The sequence below is a fragment of the Pagrus pagrus genome (assembly GCF_965226575.1).
Source record: "Pagrus pagrus genome assembly, chromosome: 7".
Taxonomy (NCBI): domain Eukaryota; kingdom Metazoa; phylum Chordata; class Actinopteri; order Spariformes; family Sparidae; genus Pagrus; species Pagrus pagrus.
Window position 1 is genome coordinate 11,179,014 of NC_140191.1, and position 22,319 is coordinate 11,201,332.

The 22,319-nt window shown below is 41.6% G+C and overlaps 2 protein-coding genes across 8 annotated transcripts in view; both read right to left on the reverse strand.

Moving 5' to 3' along the window:
- Positions 1 to 16,086, reverse strand: part of erfl1 (Ets2 repressor factor like 1) — a 100,996-nt gene extending 84,910 nt beyond the window's left edge. For 5 of the 7 annotated variants that reach the window (XM_084356460.1, XM_084356467.1, XM_084356466.1 and 2 more), the window contains exons 1-2: positions 15,697 to 16,086; positions 14,585 to 14,676 (exon numbers count right to left, since the gene is read on the reverse strand). The gene's annotated coding sequence lies outside the window, so the exon portion shown is untranslated. The remainder of the gene's footprint in view (positions 1 to 14,584; positions 14,677 to 15,696) is intronic. The other 2 variants (XM_084356461.1, XM_084356462.1) reach the window with 2 other exon arrangements.
- A 1,124-nt stretch (positions 16,087 to 17,210) lies between these two features.
- On the reverse strand, positions 17,211 to 21,146 carry LOC311259442 (uncharacterized protein). The gene is made up of 3 exons (XM_084356585.1): positions 21,043 to 21,146; positions 20,297 to 20,766; positions 17,211 to 19,586 (listed from the first exon to the last, which is right to left on the reverse strand). Exons 2-3 carry the CDS (start codon positions 20,730 to 20,732, stop codon positions 18,202 to 18,204), a joined length of 1,821 nt encoding a protein of 606 aa, XP_084212711.1. The 5' UTR covers positions 20,733 to 20,766; positions 21,043 to 21,146; the 3' UTR covers positions 17,211 to 18,201.
- Positions 21,147 to 22,319: the final 1,173 nt, after the last annotated feature.

The following is a 22,319-nucleotide window of genomic DNA, read 5'->3' on the forward strand; positions in this document are numbered from 1 at the left end:
CAACATGGGACAGCTTGAGACAATGTATAAGTCTTTGGCAGTATTTTTTAATTATTTAATGACTGCACTATTCTAATTTCTCCAGATAATGAGGGTGTACATTCTTTCTGCCTCAATCGCTCATAGACAAAGAGACCGATTTATAACATGGAGCATAAACAGGAAACCAATTTCCCCAGGTGACAAAGTATTTTAAGGAGCAGTCAGCTCGGTAGCTGCATGCATTGTGAGGTCTTGAACTTGCTCAAACCAGTATCATCTCGCTTAATTGATGTGTGAGATGCTGAAAAAGGGTGCGTCTGTACAAATGTAGATCTTTCCCCAAAATCCACTGAAATTGTTGACTTAAATTTTCAGTATATTTGTGTGGCGATTGATCCTTAAATGCAAGTAGTAGACTGCCATGTAAACCATTGAACGAATAAAAGGCATTTTAATTAGAGTGATTAGTTAAGGAATCAATGAGCTGGCACTAGCTGAGCTCACAGGGAGACCTGAGATCAGCTAATGGAGCAGACAAACACTAAAGTATGCTTTTACACCCCTGCTTTGACTCCATCTGTTATTGGCTGGTTTCTTTTAATGCAATATACAAATCCTGGAAGTCACAAAAAGTGATCCTCAAAACGCACAATAACTGTGATCAGTAACAGATTCGATTCCTCTCTCTAACGTATTTGACTAACAGATCATGCAGCTGCTTGTAAAGGAGCTTGATGTGTGATTCTCACTGAATTCAGATTTTTTATGCAGGCCATACATCACAGATCCAGTGTGTTTAGGAGTCTCTTTGCATATAAACTAGGATATGGGGAGTGGGAGTGTGTGTATTGGCTGCTGCCAGCTGCCATGCAGCCTCCAGGTTGTTTGGTGAAAGTGAGAGTGTGATTTCCCCAGACCCTGCTCTCCGGGGACGCCGGGCTCCCCCTGCCATCTCCCCAGAACCCCAACGGTTAAACGGACAGGTCATTGATGCACGCGCGCACACACACCCACACACACACGCACGCACAACCTCCCTGCTTGCCTTTCAATCTCCTCTCCCTCGATGGGCCCCCGCTGCCATATAAAGGCCACATTTCCCTGGTCATTACCGGCAAGTCACAGAGAATCTCTCACCTCACTGTATGCACGATAATCGGATCAAACCTGGAATTACCGTCATTAGAAATATTGCAGGAGGCGAATCATAAGGAAACGACCTCGTGAATAATAGCCTACGCTGCCAATGAGAGTTGTAATTGTAAATCTGATTCTACCCCTCAACCTCATGCTGTAATGAGCACCCGGCATTGTTTAAATGACTCAAATGAAATTGATGCCGATTCACCAAGCATGAATGACAGCTCATATGAAGATGTTTGCTGGGAATGAGATATGATGGGGGAGTGTGTGTGAGTGTGCGCATATTTTGGTTGTGTGTGTCTGCATGTGCGGATGCTGGCGGCCCTTGAATGGGGTGTTTAACAGTGGTATTAATAATCTCCATGATCTATGAGCTCGTCTGGTGTCACTCAGCCATTAGAGACACAGTCTCTCTGTGTTCTCCACACCTCGTTTCCTCCCCCTCGCCCGTGTCGGCCCCCCAAAATAATTGTGTGTTAATGGCTGAGGAGGAGGGGTATGAGGGGGATTAGAGCCCGAGGAGGGAGGATAGAAGGATTATCGTGGGAGATGGGTCACTGTTAACAGAGGAGATGATTAGGTGTGATGACCGACCCTTCCAAGTCACAGAAACAGTGGAGGAGTTATGTCGACATAATTAAGGGACAAAAAGTGTGAAAGAATGGGAAGAAATGATGCAAAATAATCAAAAGCGGGAGGGGGAGAGACCTTTAACAAGATAGATGTGAGTGTGTGATAATGAGAGAGTAAAAGGTAATAGTTTGCTAGTATTCCTGTGAGAAGGCGAGCTCCAAAGCCAGGTGAGGCACCCTAAAGCCATTTACAGGTCCTAATCTGGGTGGAATGAGCCGTGAGAGGAAGAAGGAACTAAAGTACACTGACTAACAGGTCTCCCCTGACCCCTCTCCAACTCCCACTCTCCCACCTCTACTTTTCCTCTCCCTCGTTTCCTCTCTCCTTCCAACCCCGCTTTCCACCACTTCCATCTACAAAACAAAGTTGTCTGGCATTGACGGGACCCCAGAGGCTGTCGGCGAGGAAAAGGTGGGAGTCACCCTCAGCTGAGAGAAAGAGGCAAGAAAGCGAATGAGGGGGGGGGGAGAGAGAGAGAAAGAGAGAGAGAGAGGGAGAGAGAGAGAAAGGAAAGAGGGGGAGTGAGGAGATTGAAGCGTTTCTAATTTAAATAAACCCTTTGGCAGACTGAAACTGGCAGCGAGCTTCCCCTTTGCTTGCGAGGAAAGGGGGAGAAGAAAGGAAAAGGGGAAGAGAGGGAGGGCAAAAGGAAAGGAGAGATAGATAGATGGATATAGAGATGTCTCCATGCTGGTTTGCTTATCCGCATGGGAGAGTTAGAGGCCAGAGGATGGGGAATGGGGGAATATAGAGAGTGAAGTGGAATAAGATAGGGAGCTAGATGGAGGAGAAGGAGAGGGGACACAAATAATGGAGGAAAACACTGACAAGATACAGGGGTTAAAGGAGGAAAGAGCTTTGAAAGTTAGGTAATAGAGAAGCGTGTGTGTGTGTGTGTGTGTGTGAATAGATAGAGGAGTTCATCCGTCCTCCACCTGTGCAAGAAGCACACAGGGGAGGGAGAGAGAAAGAAAGTAAAGCAGGGTCTCTCAGCAGTGGGTCCGATCAGTCTCATCTCATCAAAACTTGGCTGAAGTTTTTTGGATGGATCCCAGCTCCAATCTACCCGAGCCGCCACACTCTTCTCCGTCACACTGTCTCCCCCTGTCTGTCCCTTTGGCTCGTCACAGCAGCGGCCCTGCTCACCGGGCTATACACTCCTAATAGGCTGCCATGGAGAGAGGAGCCGCAGCAATACAGGGCTGTAATCTAAAGTCTCACTGCTGAACGCCAGAGGATGCCCATTTTGTTTGTCTGCTGGTTGTTATGTTGGATGGCTGAAGAGGTGACGACAGGCGAACCATACAGCTCGGAGATTCGGAGGAGAGAAGTTGCTCTTGAAAACACCGAAAAACTATGAAACAACAAAACACATGATCAGGGTTGTGTGGAGGGCAGACGGACAGAGCTGGCACATCACTGTGGAGATGAGTTGATTGACATTTCAAATCATGGCGGCATCGAACTAATAAAAGTGTAATTATATACAAGAGAGAATGGGTTCTGGTTTTAAACTGTCTTGATTTGTCTGAAGGTCATTTACAGCCTTTTTTACTTCCAACCACATCACTTAACATAATGTTTGATTAAGCACCACGCTCATATGCATATAGACTGGCTATTACAGGTATATCAACAACAGAATCAGCGCTTGACACGCCTGTTGACAAAAAATGACAAGATGCGATTACACAGTCTCTCGATTAAAGGTGCGTGCGTGTGCGTAAAGGCGCGACACGCATGCTGTGTATAGGCCCACAGGTAGGGGCAAAGCCTATAGGATGGATGGAGAGAGGGGAGAGGGAGAGAGAGGGGGAGGCTGGAGAGGGAGGTAGGAGGGTAGAGTGGGGGGGACTCCCGACCCCCTCCTTCAAACATACACACCGAGAACTGGCTCCGGCTCCGGCTTCGCTGGAGTGGAGAACCATAAATCTTCATATAGCGGCTGTTTTGATTAATGCAGCCGAGTCGAGCTAGGGGGCTGGACCTATCCCATTACGGCCTAATGGAAGATGGAGCGGCGCTGTCTCCACCACTAGGCCCCTGTCATTTGTTCCACTTTGCAGTCCATTTGGCCGAGAGACTACAAGCCACTCCATCAAAAATATTTTCAGAGTTAATTTCCGCCCGCTTAATTCGCCTTGATTCGGATTGCGTATCGAATGGCAGGATCGATTTTCGCCTGGCGTCTAAATTAAATAAAAGAGAGGGGGGTATACTTTAAGTCTGCGTTTTCTTTCTTTTCTCTTTTCCATTCCATTCTTCCACCTCTTTTCCAGACATCCTTTACCGTGGGCCTCATTCTTTTTTTTTCCTTTTTTCTTTTTACGATGCATCTCATTTCCTCCTTTTTCTCAGATTTTGATAGACCCATGTTTGCAGTGGAGGAGGAGGAGGAGGAGGAGGAGAAGGAGGAGGCACAAATCTGATTGTAGTTACAGATGAAGGGAAACCTATTGAAAGAGGAGCTCAGGTGGATGGATTTATGGATTTGTCATAAATTGCAAACAGACTCGTAAAGACTTGGACATGAGGGAAACACCTTTTATGACAGGTAGGTTAAGAAAGAAAGAGAGAAAGAAAGAAAGAGAGAAAGAAAGAATGAAAGAAAGAAAGAAAGAAAGAAAAGAGACAAAGATCCTATATCCTCACATGACAGCTCCACAATGTATAGATCCTGAAGAATACATTTGGAAAACATGGAGTGAAGAAGAATTGGACAGGCCTACACGGGGAAAGTGGGGTAAATTAGGGGCATCGGGGTATTGAGGGGGTGAAAAATAATAGGGGGGAAAGTACCAAAAAAGAAATGAAAAGAGGCAAAAAGCACAGTGACAAATTGGTCGAGTGTGTCGCGAATTCCCTTTTAGATTTAAAGCCGCGTGTAGCCTATCGTCATATCTTTCCAGAGTAATTTATTTTCTCATTTCTCTCTCTCTCCCCTCACTACCCCTCTCTCTCTCTCACTGTGTGTGAATTTATCTGGTAGTCACGTGGGAAGAGGAGGGGGGGAAAAAGTCAATAAAAGTCTCTGGCGACAACTGTTTCCCCCGTCGGTCTCTTGTCTCCTTCTTGCATTATCTCTCCTGCTTTGCTTTCTATTTGTTTATGCGCTGGAGCTGCTTTGCTCCTCCCCATTTCCTCCTCCATCGGCTCTGTTTCCTGTTTCGGATCCTCTCTCATATCATAGGACTACAAGCTATACCTACTCCTCTCCAGAGAGGCCTATTGATTTATTTCTCCCACTAACAGCAAGCCCCACGCTTTGAAATTACAAAATCAGGAAGCTGTAGGATCCATCTCTTGTATCCAGCTCAGAAATGTTTCGATAAGCGTCAGAAAAGTTCTCAGAGGCTTACAAGTCGGAGATGAAGGCCGGTGAGCTTCAGCCCGCAGACATGGAGGCACTTGTAGATTGCTCAAATCAACAAAGGAATTAAATTTGAATCAATTAGATTTTATTACACTCTCCTGAATCTATGAGTCCGTCTATACAGCCCAACAGACCTGAAAAGACAATTAAGGAAGGAAGGAATTAAACAAGGGAGGATGATAAGGGAGGTGCACTTTGGAGGACCTGATAGAGGAATAAATCCTGAAATATAGGTTCCACACTTGGTTTCCTCTCTAATTCAAAAGCCTATCCTTCACAGTCCAGGTGTGGGCGGACTTAGACATCCTTCATTGTTCATACATTTAAAAAATAATTCAACATTGCCAAACTTATGTACAACCGCAGCTTAATTTTATGAATAAACGTATTTTTAAAGAACTGATCCCCTTTCAGAACAATGTTCCAAGTGACATCCTATCGTTATATTATCCTAGAATAATTAATTATCTCTTTTATTAGCCAATAATACATCAGCCACTTATATTTAGTGCATCCCTAATTACCAATGCACAAATGTATAAGCAGATTTTTGATGTTATAACTGGTCAAAGTGGAGTTAATTTGAGTTATATCATATCAGAACTAGACGGATATATCAGCTGTAATCTGATATTAGCCTACTGTAGAGCCATATCAGTGTATAGTTCAACCAATCACAATTGCAGTAAGAAATGCTAAAGATATGTCAGAGGTAATTTAGAAACAGTGACACCAAGTTTGTCAAGTTTGACACTCATCTTTAATTTTTAACTATAAAATGTCCCACTCAGTGCATATCTGGGTTATAATGTTTAAATAAGACTAATTAAAGGGATCACAAATGACTGTTTGTATAAAAAAGTAGACAGCTGGCAGATATATAATGAGCAGATTTGAAGTTCTCCAATTTCAATCTTGTCCTCAAAAATCTTGTATCAGTTGCCCTATAAATTTAACTTGGAGCGATGCATAATATTCTATATGCTTAAATAGGAAATCTTAATACGCTAAGCACTTACTAACTACAGCCGAGGAGTTAAAAGTAAAATATTTAGTATAGTAGAAAAAATTAAATTACATGAAAGAATAAGCACCCTAAAATTGTACTTGAGTAAATGTACTTTCCACATTAGAATAATAACTAACTAGTTACACATTTCCATACAGATACGTGAGGCAACAACTACGACACTATGTACAGCCGCTTGCGGCTCATGCTGCCGTCGAGCCGAAGGGGTTGATAAAATTGAAGGGTCTCTGTGCTCCTGGTATCCTTGGGGGGTTTACACTTCCACAGCAAACAGGACTGATGGCCGACCCACCCGGCAATATGACTTGTTCACTCAGCCCCTCCAACATCAGTGTCTCTATTTCAGTCGCCACATCTGTTATTGTCTGATTCTTAAGAAAAAAGTGGCTGAGCAGAGGATAATGAAATCAAAGCCCAACACACACACTTGAGAAGCCTCTGGTAAGAAACACACTGTGTCAATATTAATCTCTCTGACAGAAAGTCGAAATATGGCATCTGTCACACATCATCTTCCCTCTCTCCTGTCTTTCTGCCGAGTGGAAAAAGACGGAGAGGAGGTGGTTTTGGTGGGAGTGAAGAGGGGGAAGTTGTTGGAAATTGAGGACATGGACCGGAAAGGGCAAAGGATTTTGGGATTTTCAAGAAATATTTTGTTTCTTTGTGTCTCCTTTGGTGCAGCGTTCAAACCTTCAGTGAACATATAAGTGATGGCATGTCAAGGGGGACTTCTAACAAAATATTTATTCTTGAAAATACTTGACAGAACGACACTGAACACAAGTAGAGATCAGTGTTTGGGCATATATCCGAGAACTGGAATAACACTATCAGAAGTATATAATAGCTCAAAGAATATAAGCTGCACTTAATGTATTATTGCAGTAATGTCAATATTTGTTCGGGATCTCTTCGACGAGCACTCAAAAAAGCTGAACTGATTTGCTTGCCACTGGGGGTGAGCCAATAATCAATACATGGTAACTACTGTATGTATCTCTGTAATCAAATGCATCTTGTGCATCGCTGACGGCCGCAGCTTCAGTATTGTCACTACCTCTAGAAGACGGCAAAGTCAGAAATCCTACAAATGAGCTTCAAATTGATCTGCTCCTTTCAAAAAAACATGTTATATTTTGGTGGAAATCTGTAAAATACAAAAACAATGGGGCTCAAACAGCTGAAAAAACATTAATGATTTATTTTATTGCAAGGGAGATGTATGCCTTTTATTTATTGTGAGGAAATCCGGTGCATCTGGCAGAAACAAGTCATTTTAAAACGCACATAATGAAAGGAGAGTCTGATAATATTCTATATTTTTTTAAAATTAATAAATGAAAAGACCCAAATCAACACTGCATTTATCCTACAAAACAATCATTGCCTCTGTTGCCAAATCCTGGAAGAATTTGTTCTTCTGTGCCATTGAGCTCCATTGTAGTACAAATCTATTAACGCATAGTACTGTATGTAATACCTGCTGCTTGGGTTCCCTCAATCAAAACAATGAAAACAAAAGATGTATTTTGATGACATTGGGAAGTAGCGTGGGAGTTCTTGTCTTCAATGCAGATGAAAATTTATTTGATGTGACTCAGGCAGAAAAAAAATTAAATGAAGTTGTGTTACATCACGTTTGCAAACTCTCTTCCTCACTCTCTGACGCGTCATGTGATGTTTGAGAAACAAGTCATTTTTTAACATTTCATTGCAGGAATTTTACATATTATATCTTAAAAATCATTAGTCAATCCAAAATACACCAACTGAATGTCGTACGACTCTCACTAGAGCAGCAAATACGCGGCTGAAAACAGTCCCCAACAAATCCTCTTATTACTCTTGGTAGACTTTCGTTAACTAATAATTACAATTTGAGTCTTCAGTAGGACTGTATGGGCCTCGGGCAGAGAGAAGTTGGAAAGCGTTCAGACAGCCTAACGCTTGTTGGTTTGAGTCTTTTGGAGGATTTGTAATTCCACTCTTATACTCGAATAATGTAGCATTTAATGGTAAATACAGTTCAGATAACTATTACATTTTCCAACCTTATGCCTAACTAGTATGTAAACTCAAATATGGATGATAATAAAATAAGTTTGCAGTAATAAAATATGACCTCCAGATCTGAGCACATGTCCTATAAGAGTGCATGCTCAAGGTCAAAGTGTGAAAAGCAACAAGTTCAAGAGAGACATGAGCTTCCTGACTGTAGGGCAGCAAATCTAATGTTGCTCTCATAACAATATACTTAAAGGCAGGGATCGCAACATAAGATCTCATGGTGATGAGATATAAAATGTCCTCCGATATTTCATCCCATGCTTGAGGTTTCTCCTCCACATGCACATCCGCTATCTTTTATCCATCCCTCAATCATCCAGGACTCTCTCCCCCTTTTCAGCATGTTATCTTTTTCTCCCACTCATTTCACCCAGAACACTTTCCTTTCTTTCATCCTCTTTCCATCTCGCTTCCTATTCCTCCCACCTCTCTTCTTCCTCCCTCTCTCTGTCTTTTGGACATTTCTCTTAGTCCTTTCTATATCCCTCCACCCTGCCTCTCCACCCACTTTTCCCCCTCTTTCCTCTGTGATGAATGAGTCTGTCTGCTGGGTGCAGTTCATATTTACTGAGCAGGGGAGCGCACACTGTCAGTCTCCCTCGCCCTCCACATCTCTATCCCTCCACTAAAGAGACGGAGAGAGCAAGAGGTTACAGTGGGATGAGAGGAGGAGGGAGCCCGTGGTCAAGAGATCCACTCCAGGAGTCACCACGATAGCAGCTGGCTTGGTTGAGAACACATCAGTCTCGACCGGCATAGTTTCTCTGTGCTAGCATTAGAGGTGGTTGAGGGAGAGAGAAATCTTCCTTACCTCTTGACCAACCTGTCAATGTGGTGATACTAATAGGGAATAAACAGCGTCTTTCCATCCTTTTGTGTGTAACTCGGCAGCCCACTCTCAGCACTCAATGCAACACAATTTAATGGCGTTTTCTCTCTCCTTCCTTTGTGTGAGCCATGCTTTTAGGCACATTTGGACTTGAGAGGGAGAGAATGTAAGAGCCGCTACCAGCTGCAGCTTACCAAAGGCCCACAAAATACCCGGTTTCATCTACGCCCACACACACCAGTGTGTTGCGGGGAGTCAAACGGTGTGTTTTGACCCGTGTGTTGACCCCTTCATGAATAAGAGGAGTGGATGTGGGCCTGCCGGAGCCCAAAGGGACAGGCCAAGAGCCGCTGCAAAGCCCTGCAGAGCCACCATCTCTTCCCACACACTGACCTCCGAGGCCAGCCAACACCAAAACCACCGTAGCGTGACGACACCAGTGACACCCAGCGCCAACGCACAAAATGTGTTCCTCCGCCAAATTGACAAAATATAGACAGTAAATACAAGGAAAATTGGATAGCTCAAATTACATCACAAAAAGAAAATCCTCTCAACTGGACTTTTATAAGATTCAATTCGGGGTAATTTAATTCTCAGACTGCAACCTAAAACACAACCAACCGTCTGTCAAAGGGGGCAGATTGAAAATGCTTTTGCCATTTGGTGTTGGGACAGGGAAGGCTAAATAAATATAGGGTCTTGTGTTTTATTTGTGGATGATTTGCAGTAGATCGTAGTGTATCTATATCTGCGCGGATTAAACATAATGTCACTAAACATTCATATCATGTAGCTGGATGTCAGAATCTGAGGAGGAGAGGGAGAGTGAATCAGGGGAAAATAGGACCGAGAGAGGAAAAGAGTGGAATGCCGAAAAGAGGAAAAGAAAGCATCATGCCATAATCATCTGAATATTAGAGAAAATTGGATGCGGGAAAGGCGAAAATTGGATATGGGGAAGATTTCTGAGGAGGAGAGAAAAGCCGGAATGCATCAAATGTGGAAACAATGACCGGTATCAAACGGATGAAACAAATGTAGAGCCCCTCAGGATAAATCACTGCTGTAAAATATCCTTTAGGAGGATCTAAAAGCCATCGTCAGCAGACAAATGACAGGGTCAGAGGTCTTAGACAGGGAGCACTATCAGCTGGAACAACACTGTTTATGATGGAGGAGGAGAAGGCATGATGTTGCTTTACAATGGGACATAAAAAAATATTTTCTAGATGCAATCCTGACCACAGGCTTATTCCACATCATGGTTCTAACAAATCGCCCGAACTTCTGAGCGAGAGACATTTCCTGAGCTCGCCTATTCCCTGAAGCATCCTTTCCACAGCTATCCATTTCCCCCTGGTGCCTCAAGAGAGGAACTACTGCTGTTCCACTGCGGCCTTTCAGGGAGGATTCATCTGCCGACTCATCCGCTCTGAAGCTGACGGAGGCCTCAAACTGTGATGTATCCGGCTATCACCCACCAGACGATGAGACGCACACACACTGCACAGAAAGGGTAAACAGTAACACCTTTATTTGTAAGGATGTATCCTCTGCCGCCTCGTGTTTGTGTGCTGCAGCGTCCCCCCACCGCCGCCATCCTCCTCATCCCCGGATCATATTTGTCCATCTGCCTGCCACGCCGATGGAACATTCCAAAAACGGCTGCTGTGCAATCTATCTCAATTTTCCAAATCTATTAACTTTCTTTGTGTGGCCTGCCTCTCCTCGAGCCCGATCTTTAAAAACCGTGGTTGTTCAACAATTATGATAACTGCAACAGGGGGAATTAGAGAATCCACCCATTCATCTCTCTGCCCCTCCTCCGCACAGACATGACGCGGCTAAATGAAAAATGGACACGCTTTAAGAAGTATTGATTCCAGCTTTAAACAAAGGTACAGTCAATATTATTTACTACTAAATATATCTTTGTTATCTGTGCCGGAGTCGTAGTTACTGCTCTGTCCTCGTAATTGCGGACATAAAAATAATAGACCAATTCCCACTGAATTGACCGAGACAGGTTCGGTTGTGGCCCTTGTCCTAGTGATGCATATCCTGGGTGTAAATGAATGTGTGAGCAAGGTTTTCCTCTGATGACTGCCCCGCTAGAGGTAGATATATATTCCGATCCAAACAGGAAATAAAATGCAAGAGACACAGTGAGGTAAAAAAAAAAAAATGGCAATGCATTTCAAAGGTAATCTGAAACACTAAAAATACCATTCATCTTCTTTCCATTGTTGTTTTTCATGCATTTTATTTCAGCAATTGTGTTTTCCTCCTCATAGAGTTTTGTCATACTATATATATAGTTTCAGATTTTTTGGGGAAGGTGTTTCTTTTGAGATATTTCCTGAGCCCCCTGGGGTTTCTTTTTTCATGTGGAAAATACAAGTTGTTTTTTTTTTCAATAATATATTATGTTTTGTGTGCCACTTCTTTCCGGGGAATAACAGGCCTTTGAGTTTCTTGTGTTAGTCTGTTGTTCATATTTGTGCAGACACACTCAGACAACTACAATACGTACATTAAATATTTATTGGAATCTTCAGAATACAATTTTTCAAAGCTAAAAATTAGTAACAGCTGCAAAACTATCAATGACATTTTTTTTTACATTCTTAATGTACCTTTAGTACCGGCAAGCTGGCCACCCTAACTCTATATTCGTACAACTTTTGAGGGATACTCTGGCTATATTCAAATGTTTCCTTGCTGGTGGAGCTCTTATCACATTCTGATCAACTGAAGCTTCCCCAGATTGCAGATGGGTCTGTCTGTGTTTGCATTAAGATCCCATTAAAGGATAAGTTCACCCAAAAATGAAAATTAAGTCAATATCTATTCACCCCCATCCCGATGGAAAGTCAGGTGAAGTTCTGTAGTTCAGAAAACATTTCTGGAGCTTTACAGCAAAATAACATTGCAGCGTTCTCAACAACTGAAGTAGATGGGGACTTTTTTTAAGACGTAAAAAAAAAAAACAAGGAAAAATAACATGAAATGGCTCTATACAGCTCATCCGGCATCATCTTCAGAAGCCTCAAGATCCTAAATTGATTTGAAAAGATGGCTTTAAAGACACAATTTTTTAAAGCCTAAATCTTGACTGTAGCTTCTAAGCTCAGAGCGTTAGAGAGCACTTCTGTGCTCTGTGAACAGCGTTCTGTTTGTTTTTCCACATTTTAAAACAAGTCATCATCTACAGTTTTTTAGGAGAATGCTGCAATGCTTTTTAGCTGTGAAGCTCCAGAAATGTTTTGTTGAGTACAAATGAATGAATGCAAAGGCTTTCCACATTGAGGAGCAGGTGGAAGGTTTCTTATGTGTATGACATAAACATGTGTTTATGAAAAATACTCATCTTAGTCGAGTTTTTCTTTCACACCTCACACTCACATGGCTGGAATCTTGCATATACTGTATATTCCTATGTCATTGGAGTAACTTCTGTCTGCCGAGGCCCTTCCACACTCGTTACAGGCAAGAGACTTCACCAGCATGTGCTTCCTCAGGCTTGTGTAAATTTTATCAATATCTTGCCACACTCCTGACATCTACTACAAGGGAATTTGGTGTTGCCTATTCAATATGAGCAAATTTGTTTTCCTGCATGCACACTGATGCAGCCTCTGTCCCCAGGACTTGTGGAAACTGTACAGTCTAAGCATTAACGGTCCCCCTTGAAGATGTGAACTCTGACAAAGATCCTGATTCAGCTCTTCAGATAATCAAAGCTGCATGCATATGCTGGGTACGTGTGGAGTTTCCTGGGCTGAGCAGAAGGATGGGTCTATTTGTAATGGACTGTGAGTTGCATCAAAGTGGCACGGCACTGAGGACAGTTACAGTAATATCTTGACTGATATTTAGAGGACACTTGTCTAACATTTCAACAATGATGATGATTGACATGCTGCTGCAGAAAGCCAGACTCAGTGAAGGAGATAGTGTAGTGCGGAGAAGGGCGAAACTCAGGATGCAAGAGACAGAAAGTGTAGCAGTGAATAACTTGGTCTAGTGGAATTGACAGGATTTCAAAGGCAGGTAATAATATGTGAATATTTGGTAAAAGATCAAGTAGAGAACACATCCTCCATCCACGCATATCACACTTGTAAATTTTGACAAAAGCTACACAAACACCTTTCCTTTTATCAATGTTTTGATGATCTCTTCAAGTTGCATTATAATTCCTCACCCAGTAAACACATCTAACTGTACTGGAAAAATACAGTGCTTTACGGATATGTTGCATACTGATATGCTAGGACGTCAATAACCAGTAAGTGCCCATTATTCTGAAACCCCATGGTCCAAAAAATGCTCCATTGGACTGAAAGTCCATTTGTCTGACAGCCTTTTACCCCCCAAAACAAACACCCATCTCTCAAAGGTCTTATTGCTCCAGAAATAAACACTCTCCCTGCAGTTGTTAATTCAGTGACTGCCGCCTCTATCCATGGTGCTGAATTGGCTGGGCTTTGCTCTTAACAGGTCATCCATCTGGCCTTACACTAACAACAACCCTAACTCTAATTCTAACCCGACACCAAGACACGAAAGGCAAATAACTCTATGGCCTACAACTACCTAACACTACCGCCCTTATCAAAAAAGGGCGGAGCTGCTGACAGTGAAGACAGTGATGCTATAAACAACATGTTTTAAATCAATATACCAGTGTAAGAAGACATCTATGAAAGGTTCAATAATCAATGAAAACAAAAATTGCATCCTCATAATAAATCTGTACAGGTCCGAGTAAGAAATCCATATTCTAATGAGTAAAAAATGTAACTTAAAAAACTAAATGAGGCAGCAATCTGCACTGAGGAGGATTAGTAAAAGATTAGATGTGAGGTGGCTTACTTGTTTTGCTCTCCACTGCCTCAGCGTGTGCTGTCTCCTCATAGTGTCCAGTTAAGCGTGGCTCCATCTCTCCCTTAACAAATGCCTCCAGGCCTTCAAATTCCCAATTCCCAAACTTTGTTACATGGCAGATTTCATGTGTCTCAGGGTCTGCTGGCTCCTCTTTGGCTTGTTTACAGTTTACATCATTCCAGCTCATGCTCTACTGTTCATTTTTCAGCTCTACTCTACTAAGTGCAGTGCAGGTTTTACATCATCCTTGACCAGTTTTTGCAAACCTGATCACGTTAATGATGGCGTGTCCTTCACTGGAATTCTCTCTCACTCTCTTTTAAGGCCATCCTCATCCTGTTTAACAGACCTGGTCATGTTTTTAATAATTGTCCTTCATAGGTTTATAAGGTATTCTTTTTAGGTTTTCCTTCTGATTCAATTCATTTTGTTTTTCAGGGGAAATCACTCCACAGTAATGCTTTCATTTGAGATCACCATCTTCTCTTTTTGGTGGTTTGTCAACTATAGTTTGTACAGTTTGGTTTGTGTGGCGACCAGATGACTGTGGGAGCACATTAATAAGCTGGCTGAAGATATTTGTTCTTCACCCCCAGTATGGTTTCCCTTTTGAGTGGATAGATCTTCATCTTACCTACCACAGGAGTTCTCCCCTCTGTGTTTGAAGTGCTGAAGTCCTGTCTTGACCATATCTGCTGCTTTACTCTTCAGTGTAGAGGACATTATCTATAAATAGGAAAGGCAGAAACTGAGACAAGCTTGCCAAAACACGAGCTACTATGGAAATAGGAAAATAGACAATTTGTGATATTTTTTTGTGATGTTTTCATTGTCTAGCTAAATATACACCATATGATACAACATTTAATCAAGCATCAGTTAGGCACTCAGTCTGAGGCTCTGTCTGGGTCATTAACCTATCATCAGTTGAAAAAACATTCAAATCAAATGTTATTTAGGTGTCCTCACATCGTCTCTTCCTTTTTAAGTCTTGTAGAACATACCTACACGCCACCAGAAGTCTCTATCTACGATTTTATCTTGCTGTAAGCTTGCCTTAGAGGCCACAGAGTTTTTGTACTCTCTTACTTTTGCTGGGGTCATTTCAATGTTTCTAAAAGATTATATGTCACCTGCATGCAGTCATGAAGGCTACTCTCCCAAGTGTGAAGCAAATGTATCACTGTGTAACTAAAATGTGCCGCTTCCCCTCAATTCATTTTAAATACAGAGAGAAGGTTATTGATTATATGACTAACTGAAGAGGCCATTTCACAGTAAACATGTGATGGATAACTACACAACTAGGACACACAAAAGGAACCTAGATTTGTTTGTCAATAAAGCATGTAAATCAAATATATATATATATATAAAAATGTTATCGGGACTGTGTGTAACATTGAGAGCAACTGAAAGCAGGAGTCAAATTCCTCGTTTGACTACACATAGGCCTACTTGTTCATTAAAGCTGGTTCATTTTGTTAAAGCAGTTTCATGTGGGTTGATTGAGAAGACAGTTTTAAGTTATGTCCATTATGCTGTGGAAGGAGATGTTTGTCAGTTAGTGTAAAAGTCATGATGACAAAGTAAACTGATGCCAAAGAATCAGAAAGTACTATTACATGACATGATGATTTGTCTTATATTGGAAAAGCAAAGTGAAAACTGAGACCATTATCTAGCTACTGTTTTGTTGTTGTTGTTTTTTGCTATTTGCTAGAAGATAGCAGAAGCTGAACCTACTTGTAAAACAGTGTATTTTGGCTTCCTTGAATTGGGTACGTTGGGCTGAGTGTAGAATAAAATGCACTTTTAAACTGAAGTTAAGTCTTAGGCCTCAGTAACCACCATTTTTTGTACAACTTTTCCTCAGCCTTGTTCTAGCAGATAAAGCTAAACGACACAGCAACAGTTCAGCTATCCTTACGTTAGCGCTAGCTTGAGCCCCAGTTGTCTCAGCTAAGTTACTGACAGCTAGGTGCTGACAGTTAGCCTGCTTGTGTAGCCAGGTTAGCTATAAAAGTTTAAACGTCTCCGCACCCAAAAATAATTCGTTTAAGGATTTAAAAAACATTAAAAGTTAAACGTTAACTGACTTTGTGACAACTCAGACTTTAACAGCATTGCACCCGACTGAACTTATATTTTTAATATATGGTCAGCACGTTTTACCTATTTGGCTGCCCCCCGCGGGCGGAGCTTCTGCGTTAAACGTACGGCTAACGAAGGGTGAGCCACCCGCCGGGATACGCTGTATCATGCATCAAAGCTCGCTCAGTTAACTGCAATGTAAACAAACAGTGCACTGCAGGCTGATGATACATTTAACTTATTTACAGAGCTCTTTTTATTTACATGCAAACCCTCATAAGCTTTTCGACTATGGCTCTGGCAGGTTTTTTTTGTAGTCTGTAAGGAAGCTACTTACATGATACAACAATTTATGATGAGGTATCAAACAAATGATGATCAACAAAAGACCATATGGGAAGGTATCACAGTTGTTTACTTTAAAGAGGGAAAAAAGATCATAATCCATCATGTGTTTCATACAACATATATAAATATTGTGGGCCGATACTGGCCTATCAGATATCAAATCAAATCAAATCAAATTTTATTTGTATAGCCCAAATTCACAAATCACAGTTTGCCTCAGAGGGCTTTACAATCTGTACAGAGACGACACCCTCTGTCCTTCGACCCTCGATTCGAGTGAGGAAAAACTTGCCCCCAAAAAAGCCCTTTTAACAGGGAAAAAAAAAAATGCGGAAATATATCTGTGTATTTCAGATATGTGCACTTTTATAAGACATAATGCAGAAAAAAGATGCCTAGGGTAATTTGCAATCATTATATTCCCATTAAGTTTACTGTTTCAGTGCACCGATGTCGTTTTGGACAGAAAAGTGTATTGTTAAACTGTAAAGTCACATATCTTTGTCACAAGGATCTGATCTGCGACATTTGAGGAATCAAGGATGGGTGTGTAATAGCTGATAAATTCATATCAGAATTTTTTACTCCCGAATATTAAAATCAAGCAACTTTCAGTCTCTTCTTATGAGAGCTGCTTCAGGTCTGACACTGAAATAAAACCCAAAAAACTTTAATTTCATTTTTTATTAGCTGAGAAATTACAAATAAATCTACCTTGTGTTTACCAATTCTCTAGTTCAGTTTCTTGAGAAATATCCTCATTGTGGACATTTTACACTTTATGTTGACCTCTCCCAGTGACTTAAAACATCACACAGTTTCCATGCATTCATCAAATAATTTATTACATTTTTACACACATTGACATTATTCCCTGGGAAAAAAACAAACAAAACCAATTTATCATTTAAAATGTCCCACTGACTTCATACCAAATCCTCAAGTGTCCTTTATAATAGTGTCTTGCAAAACAAGTTTAAACCTATACTGAAAAAACAAATCATACAAGGTCTGGGATAGTGCTGTAAAAAAAAGTTCCATGCAGTGTCATGTCAGAGTCAACGCACCTTTACTAATAAGTTAAAACAGTCATATGAGTCAAGAGGGTTACATGTTCATATAAATAATTATATACAGATATGAGTTTTGACTTCACATTCATTAATAGATCTTGTAGTAGACAGTATGTAGCTCTTATATTTACTACTTTAAATCAGGCTAGCTTATTTACAGTCCTCTCAAGAAAGATCAGCAAAATTTTTACCTTTCTGCGAAAGCTGGAATTGTGAGATCACGTGATCATGTGATCCCACAAATCAGTCAGGTTTCAAGCTAAGCGTTTGTGGTCGAACCGCACTGGTTGACCAATCAGCATCCTCTGAGGAACTACTGGCAGCTTTGGGCGTGGTTTAGGTATGAATATTTGTTTGAAAACAACAATGGCGGCACCCCAAGACTGTTAGTGTAGATGCTGCTATAGCTTCAGTTATGTCAGAAATGGAAAGTATATTTCATTGAAAAAAGAGCAAATAATGGCACTGAGGGATTTCCTTAGTGGAAAAGATCTTTTTGCTCTTCTCCCAACTGGCTTTGGCAGTCAAGTTTGATTTACCAGCTGGCTCCGCTGGTTGTAGTGCTCTCCTACTGTTGATGTGATTGGGTGAGGTTAGCCCAAGACAGATACTGACAGACAGATAGTTCTTCGAATCACTTGCCAAGTATTTCTTGAAAGTGCCTATCCTTTTCCAAACAGTTTCCAAGGTCAACTTACTAGATCATTCTGTCCAACAAACCATCGGGCTCGTCAGGTTAGCGACATTTAGCCACGTGTCCAGAAAGATGGTGAGATCGAGCAAACCTACGTAAACAGTTGGGGCAGGAATATGGCTTCTCCCCTGTGTGCGTTAACATATGAGTTTTCAGGTGGCCTGACAAGCGAAAACTTTTACCACATTCTTGACATGTGTAAGGACGCAGGTTAGTGTGACTCCTCCTGTGTTTACCCAGATCACCAGAGGAGGTGTAGCATCGGTGGCACTCTGGACATTCAAAGGGCTTTTCCCCGGAGTGTATCCTCTTATGCTTCACCAGGTCGCCAGACTGAGTGAAACTCTTGTCGCATTCATTGCATTTGTAGGGTCTCTCACCAGTGTGGGTGCGTTGGTGGTTTCGCAGATGTGAAAGCCGAATGAACCGATTGCCGCAGACTGTGCAGTGGTAAGGCCTTTCTCCAGTGTGAGTCCGCAGGTGTATTTTCAAAGACCCAAGGTCTCCAATCTTCAGCCCACAGTCCCCACACTGGTGAGCTTTCTCTTTGGTGTGAGTTTTGGAGTGAACCCTCAGGTTTCTCTGAGTGTTAAAGTTCTTCCCGCACACATTGCAGTGGAAGGGTCTCTCATTGGAATGCGTCCTCAGATGGAGTTTCAGACTTGACTTGAATCCAAACTCCTTTCCACATTCAGAGCAAGAATATTCCTTCTTGCCAGAGTGTGTGGTTAAGTGGCTCCTGAGGTGGTGTGCTCTTATAAAGGCCTTCCCACACACCTGACATTTGTGCGGCTTCTCCCCTGTGTGTATCTTCATGTGTTGCCGCCAACCGCTGCGCTCCACGAACCTCCTGCCACAATCCCTGCAGACAAACGGACGATCACCTGTGTGGGTGCGCATGTGATCCTCCAGGCTTTGAGGTGTGCATAGTTTCTTGCCACATTCTGGACATTGTACACCCGTGTCCAGACAGATTGGCTTATCCTCAGGTTCTGTGTTATCTGGTTCATTACACAAATGAGGCCCTTGCCCCCAGGTAGCTTTGAAACTCTTCCCGCAGTCTGCGCAGCTGAGGTGCCCTCCTCTGGTTACCACAGACATGTTATGCCATCGCTGACAGTGATTCTTCAGATTCTTCAGGTACTGAAAGCTACGTGCACAGGTTGGGCAGGGGTGGAGACGGCGGGGAGGGGCAGAAGGGTGGGCCTCACGTACATGGAGCCTCAGGTGTACTTTGGACTTAAAGGTGCTGCTGCAGACGGTGCAGGTGTGTTTAGGGATGAGGTTCAGTGCTGTGCTTGAGAGGCATTTTTTCAGCTTGGCAAGATACTGTTTCTGATGGACCCACTTGACGTGCTTCTCCAAAAACTCCAAGTCAGTAAAGGAGACATTGCAGTGAGGACATGGGAAGAAGTCAGATGATGACTCTAAATAGGAGAGAAGGACAGAGGCAGAAAGAAGAGCACATTAAAAAAAAATTAAGAATTTATACTGACAATCTCGAACATAATAATTTAAAGATATAAGAAACAAAATAAGGATATTGTAGATAATAAAAATGCACTTTTCTAGGCTGGTATGATATCTAAACAAGGGCTGGGACTAATTATTGTTTTTATTATTGAATAATCTGTTGATTATTTTCACTGTTGTTTCGTCTACACAATTATTGTCTATTGTCTAATATTACAGTCTATTAAAATTGTTATTTCTGTTGGACCAACAGTCCAAAACCCAAAGACTCTTCATATGTCATCATAAATGACAAAGTAAAGCAGCAAATCCTGACATATTATCAGTTGGAATCAGCAAATGTTTGACAATTGCCTGAAAAATGACTGAAACGATTAATCAATTATCACAATAATTGGCGTTACATTTTCTACCAACTGACTAAACGATTTATCCACTAATTGTTGCAGCTTTAATCCAAAATATTCACATGATCATATCGTCTGACACTGAGGGTAAGTACAAATCCAGGTGCAATGTTTTATACATGCTTTTTTTCGACTTGGAGCTCCCCCATACTTTAAACAATATGCCTTTAAAACTCTGCTATCAGTGCAATCAAAAGAAACACAAAACACGAACAACAAAACAGGGATTGTGTTTTTCCTTAACTCCTGCTCCCTACCTGTGCAGACCTCCTCGTTCCCCTCTGCCTCCTCGTTCTCCTCCGCCTCCTCTTCACTGTCTCCCTCCTCTTCTTTAATCCATGACTCTGACTCCTCCTTGACAGCAGCTTCAGTCAATTCATATTCTGAGTGATGGTCGGAGTCACACTCCTCCTTTATGTGGGCTTGCTCATCTTGAATATCTGACGTGAGTGTCAAAGTGTCAGGTTTAGTGTCTAAGCAGCTTGATGGGTCTCCATTGTGCTCCTGACTTATCTCATGTGAATATGGTTCCTCCTTGATTTGGATGTCAAGACGCTCTCCATTCATGTGAACGTCATGTATGCCTCCCTCTTGTTCGGATTCAGTTTTAACTATGACCATATGATCTTGTTGTTTCTCTTCTGTCTTTGCTTGGTTTTGCAAAGACTTCTTCTTGGCAGATTTCATCTTCATGTTGTCACCATTAGGATTGTGTCTCTTCAGTGTGCTGTGGAGCAGAAGGAAACATTATTGAGGTGAATGTCTTAAAAGGGAAAAACAGCTACGTACAAGTCAACTATGGCAATATATGAACAAAAACAAGCGTCCATCTACTCCATTTTGGACATCTCTCTCTTATCTATCGCATCAAAGCTACGCTACACCAACGGCAGCATTAGCCTAGCAGCAGTGCTACCACCGTGGCTAATTTACAGCACTTTTCGCGTAGTAATGCAGCTGTCAGTGTAATTCGGCTTTTATCCGCCATGAAGAAAATACTCACCGTTGTCAATTACACGATTTAAGACGAGCAGCTCTGACTGCTTTTAAACATTTAAGCTAACGTTTCCTAACTGACTACATTAGTGTGCAGGGATAATAACACAGGAAGAGAGCACATCACTTCCGGTGGTTTTGGCCAATCAGCTCGTATCGCTGATGCTTAGGTTACCGCCCACAATTCACTTAAAGTGACAGAAGATCTTTGTATGTCTCAATAAAAAATAAATATTATCATATTCCCGGCCTAATTACCTAACATTACATTAATTTCATAACTTAAATGTTTACAATATGGAAGTTTAATTTATATTAACTTCCTAGTGAATGTGAATGTTTACTTACTAGGTGTCATCTCTTTAGTACGGAAGCCCTAAAGGGCCATGCATTCATACATTTTATTTCCTCCGTTTTCCGTGATAACGAGTTAATGTCATTTGTTTTCTCGAAATCTCGAGTTATTATCTCGAAATAACAACTGCCGTTTTCCCGAGATAACGGGATAATTTTCTCGAGATAACGAAACTTTGTTTTCCCGAGATAACGATATAATTAATTCAAGATCTTGAGAAAACAAAACGATAGTGTATATTAAATCATTGCAGGAAACATCATTCAGTATAGCAATGTCAGAGGAGCAGGAGCATATCGATCATCATGTCACACATCTCTTCAATCAAGGCCTGACACAGGCTGAAATAGCATTATGCCTTGCTATTACAGATAATATAGACATTAGTGTGCGTAATCTAAAAAGACGGTTAGCAAGGCTTCAGCTATATCAGCGGCGCAATCTAAGTGAGCCTGATGTCGTCGTTAACTACATAGCTGACCAGCTATGAGGTCCCGGGCGTCTCCATAATCTCAGGCCTATCATATCACAGTCATTATCTCAGATCTTGAATTAATTATCCTGTTATCTCGGGAAAACGGATGAAATTAACTCGTTATCACGGGAAAACGGAGGAAATAAAATGTATGAACACATGGCCCTTTAGCATTCCACCAGTCCACTAATCAATTTGATGAACAAACAAAAAAATCACTATTGGGATAATCAATTTATCATCAAAGCACTTTCAAAAATATATATATCTATGGACCAAAAAATGAGTCTAGATAATCATTAGTTGTGGCCCCAAACCATTCCCAGACTGAGATGCTGAAGAGGGTGACTTAAAAATACAGGTGCTAAATATCTTATGTTTCAAACGTGCATGCTAAAGATAAAACATTCTAGTTTGTCATGTCTTTTTTTGTCCTTTAAAAACCAACTCATCA

What these genes read in the sequence shown, in the direction of transcription:
- LOC311259442 (XM_084356585.1), bottom strand. Translation starts at nt 20,732, where the DNA reads ATGAAGATGAAATCTGCCAAGAAGAAGTCTTTGCAAAACCAAGCAAAG. An exon ending in GAACGAGGAGGTCTGCACAG is followed by an intron (nt 19,587 to 20,296) that starts GTAGGGAGCAGG and finishes TCTCCTATTTAG; the next exon opens with AGTCATCATCTGACTTCTTC.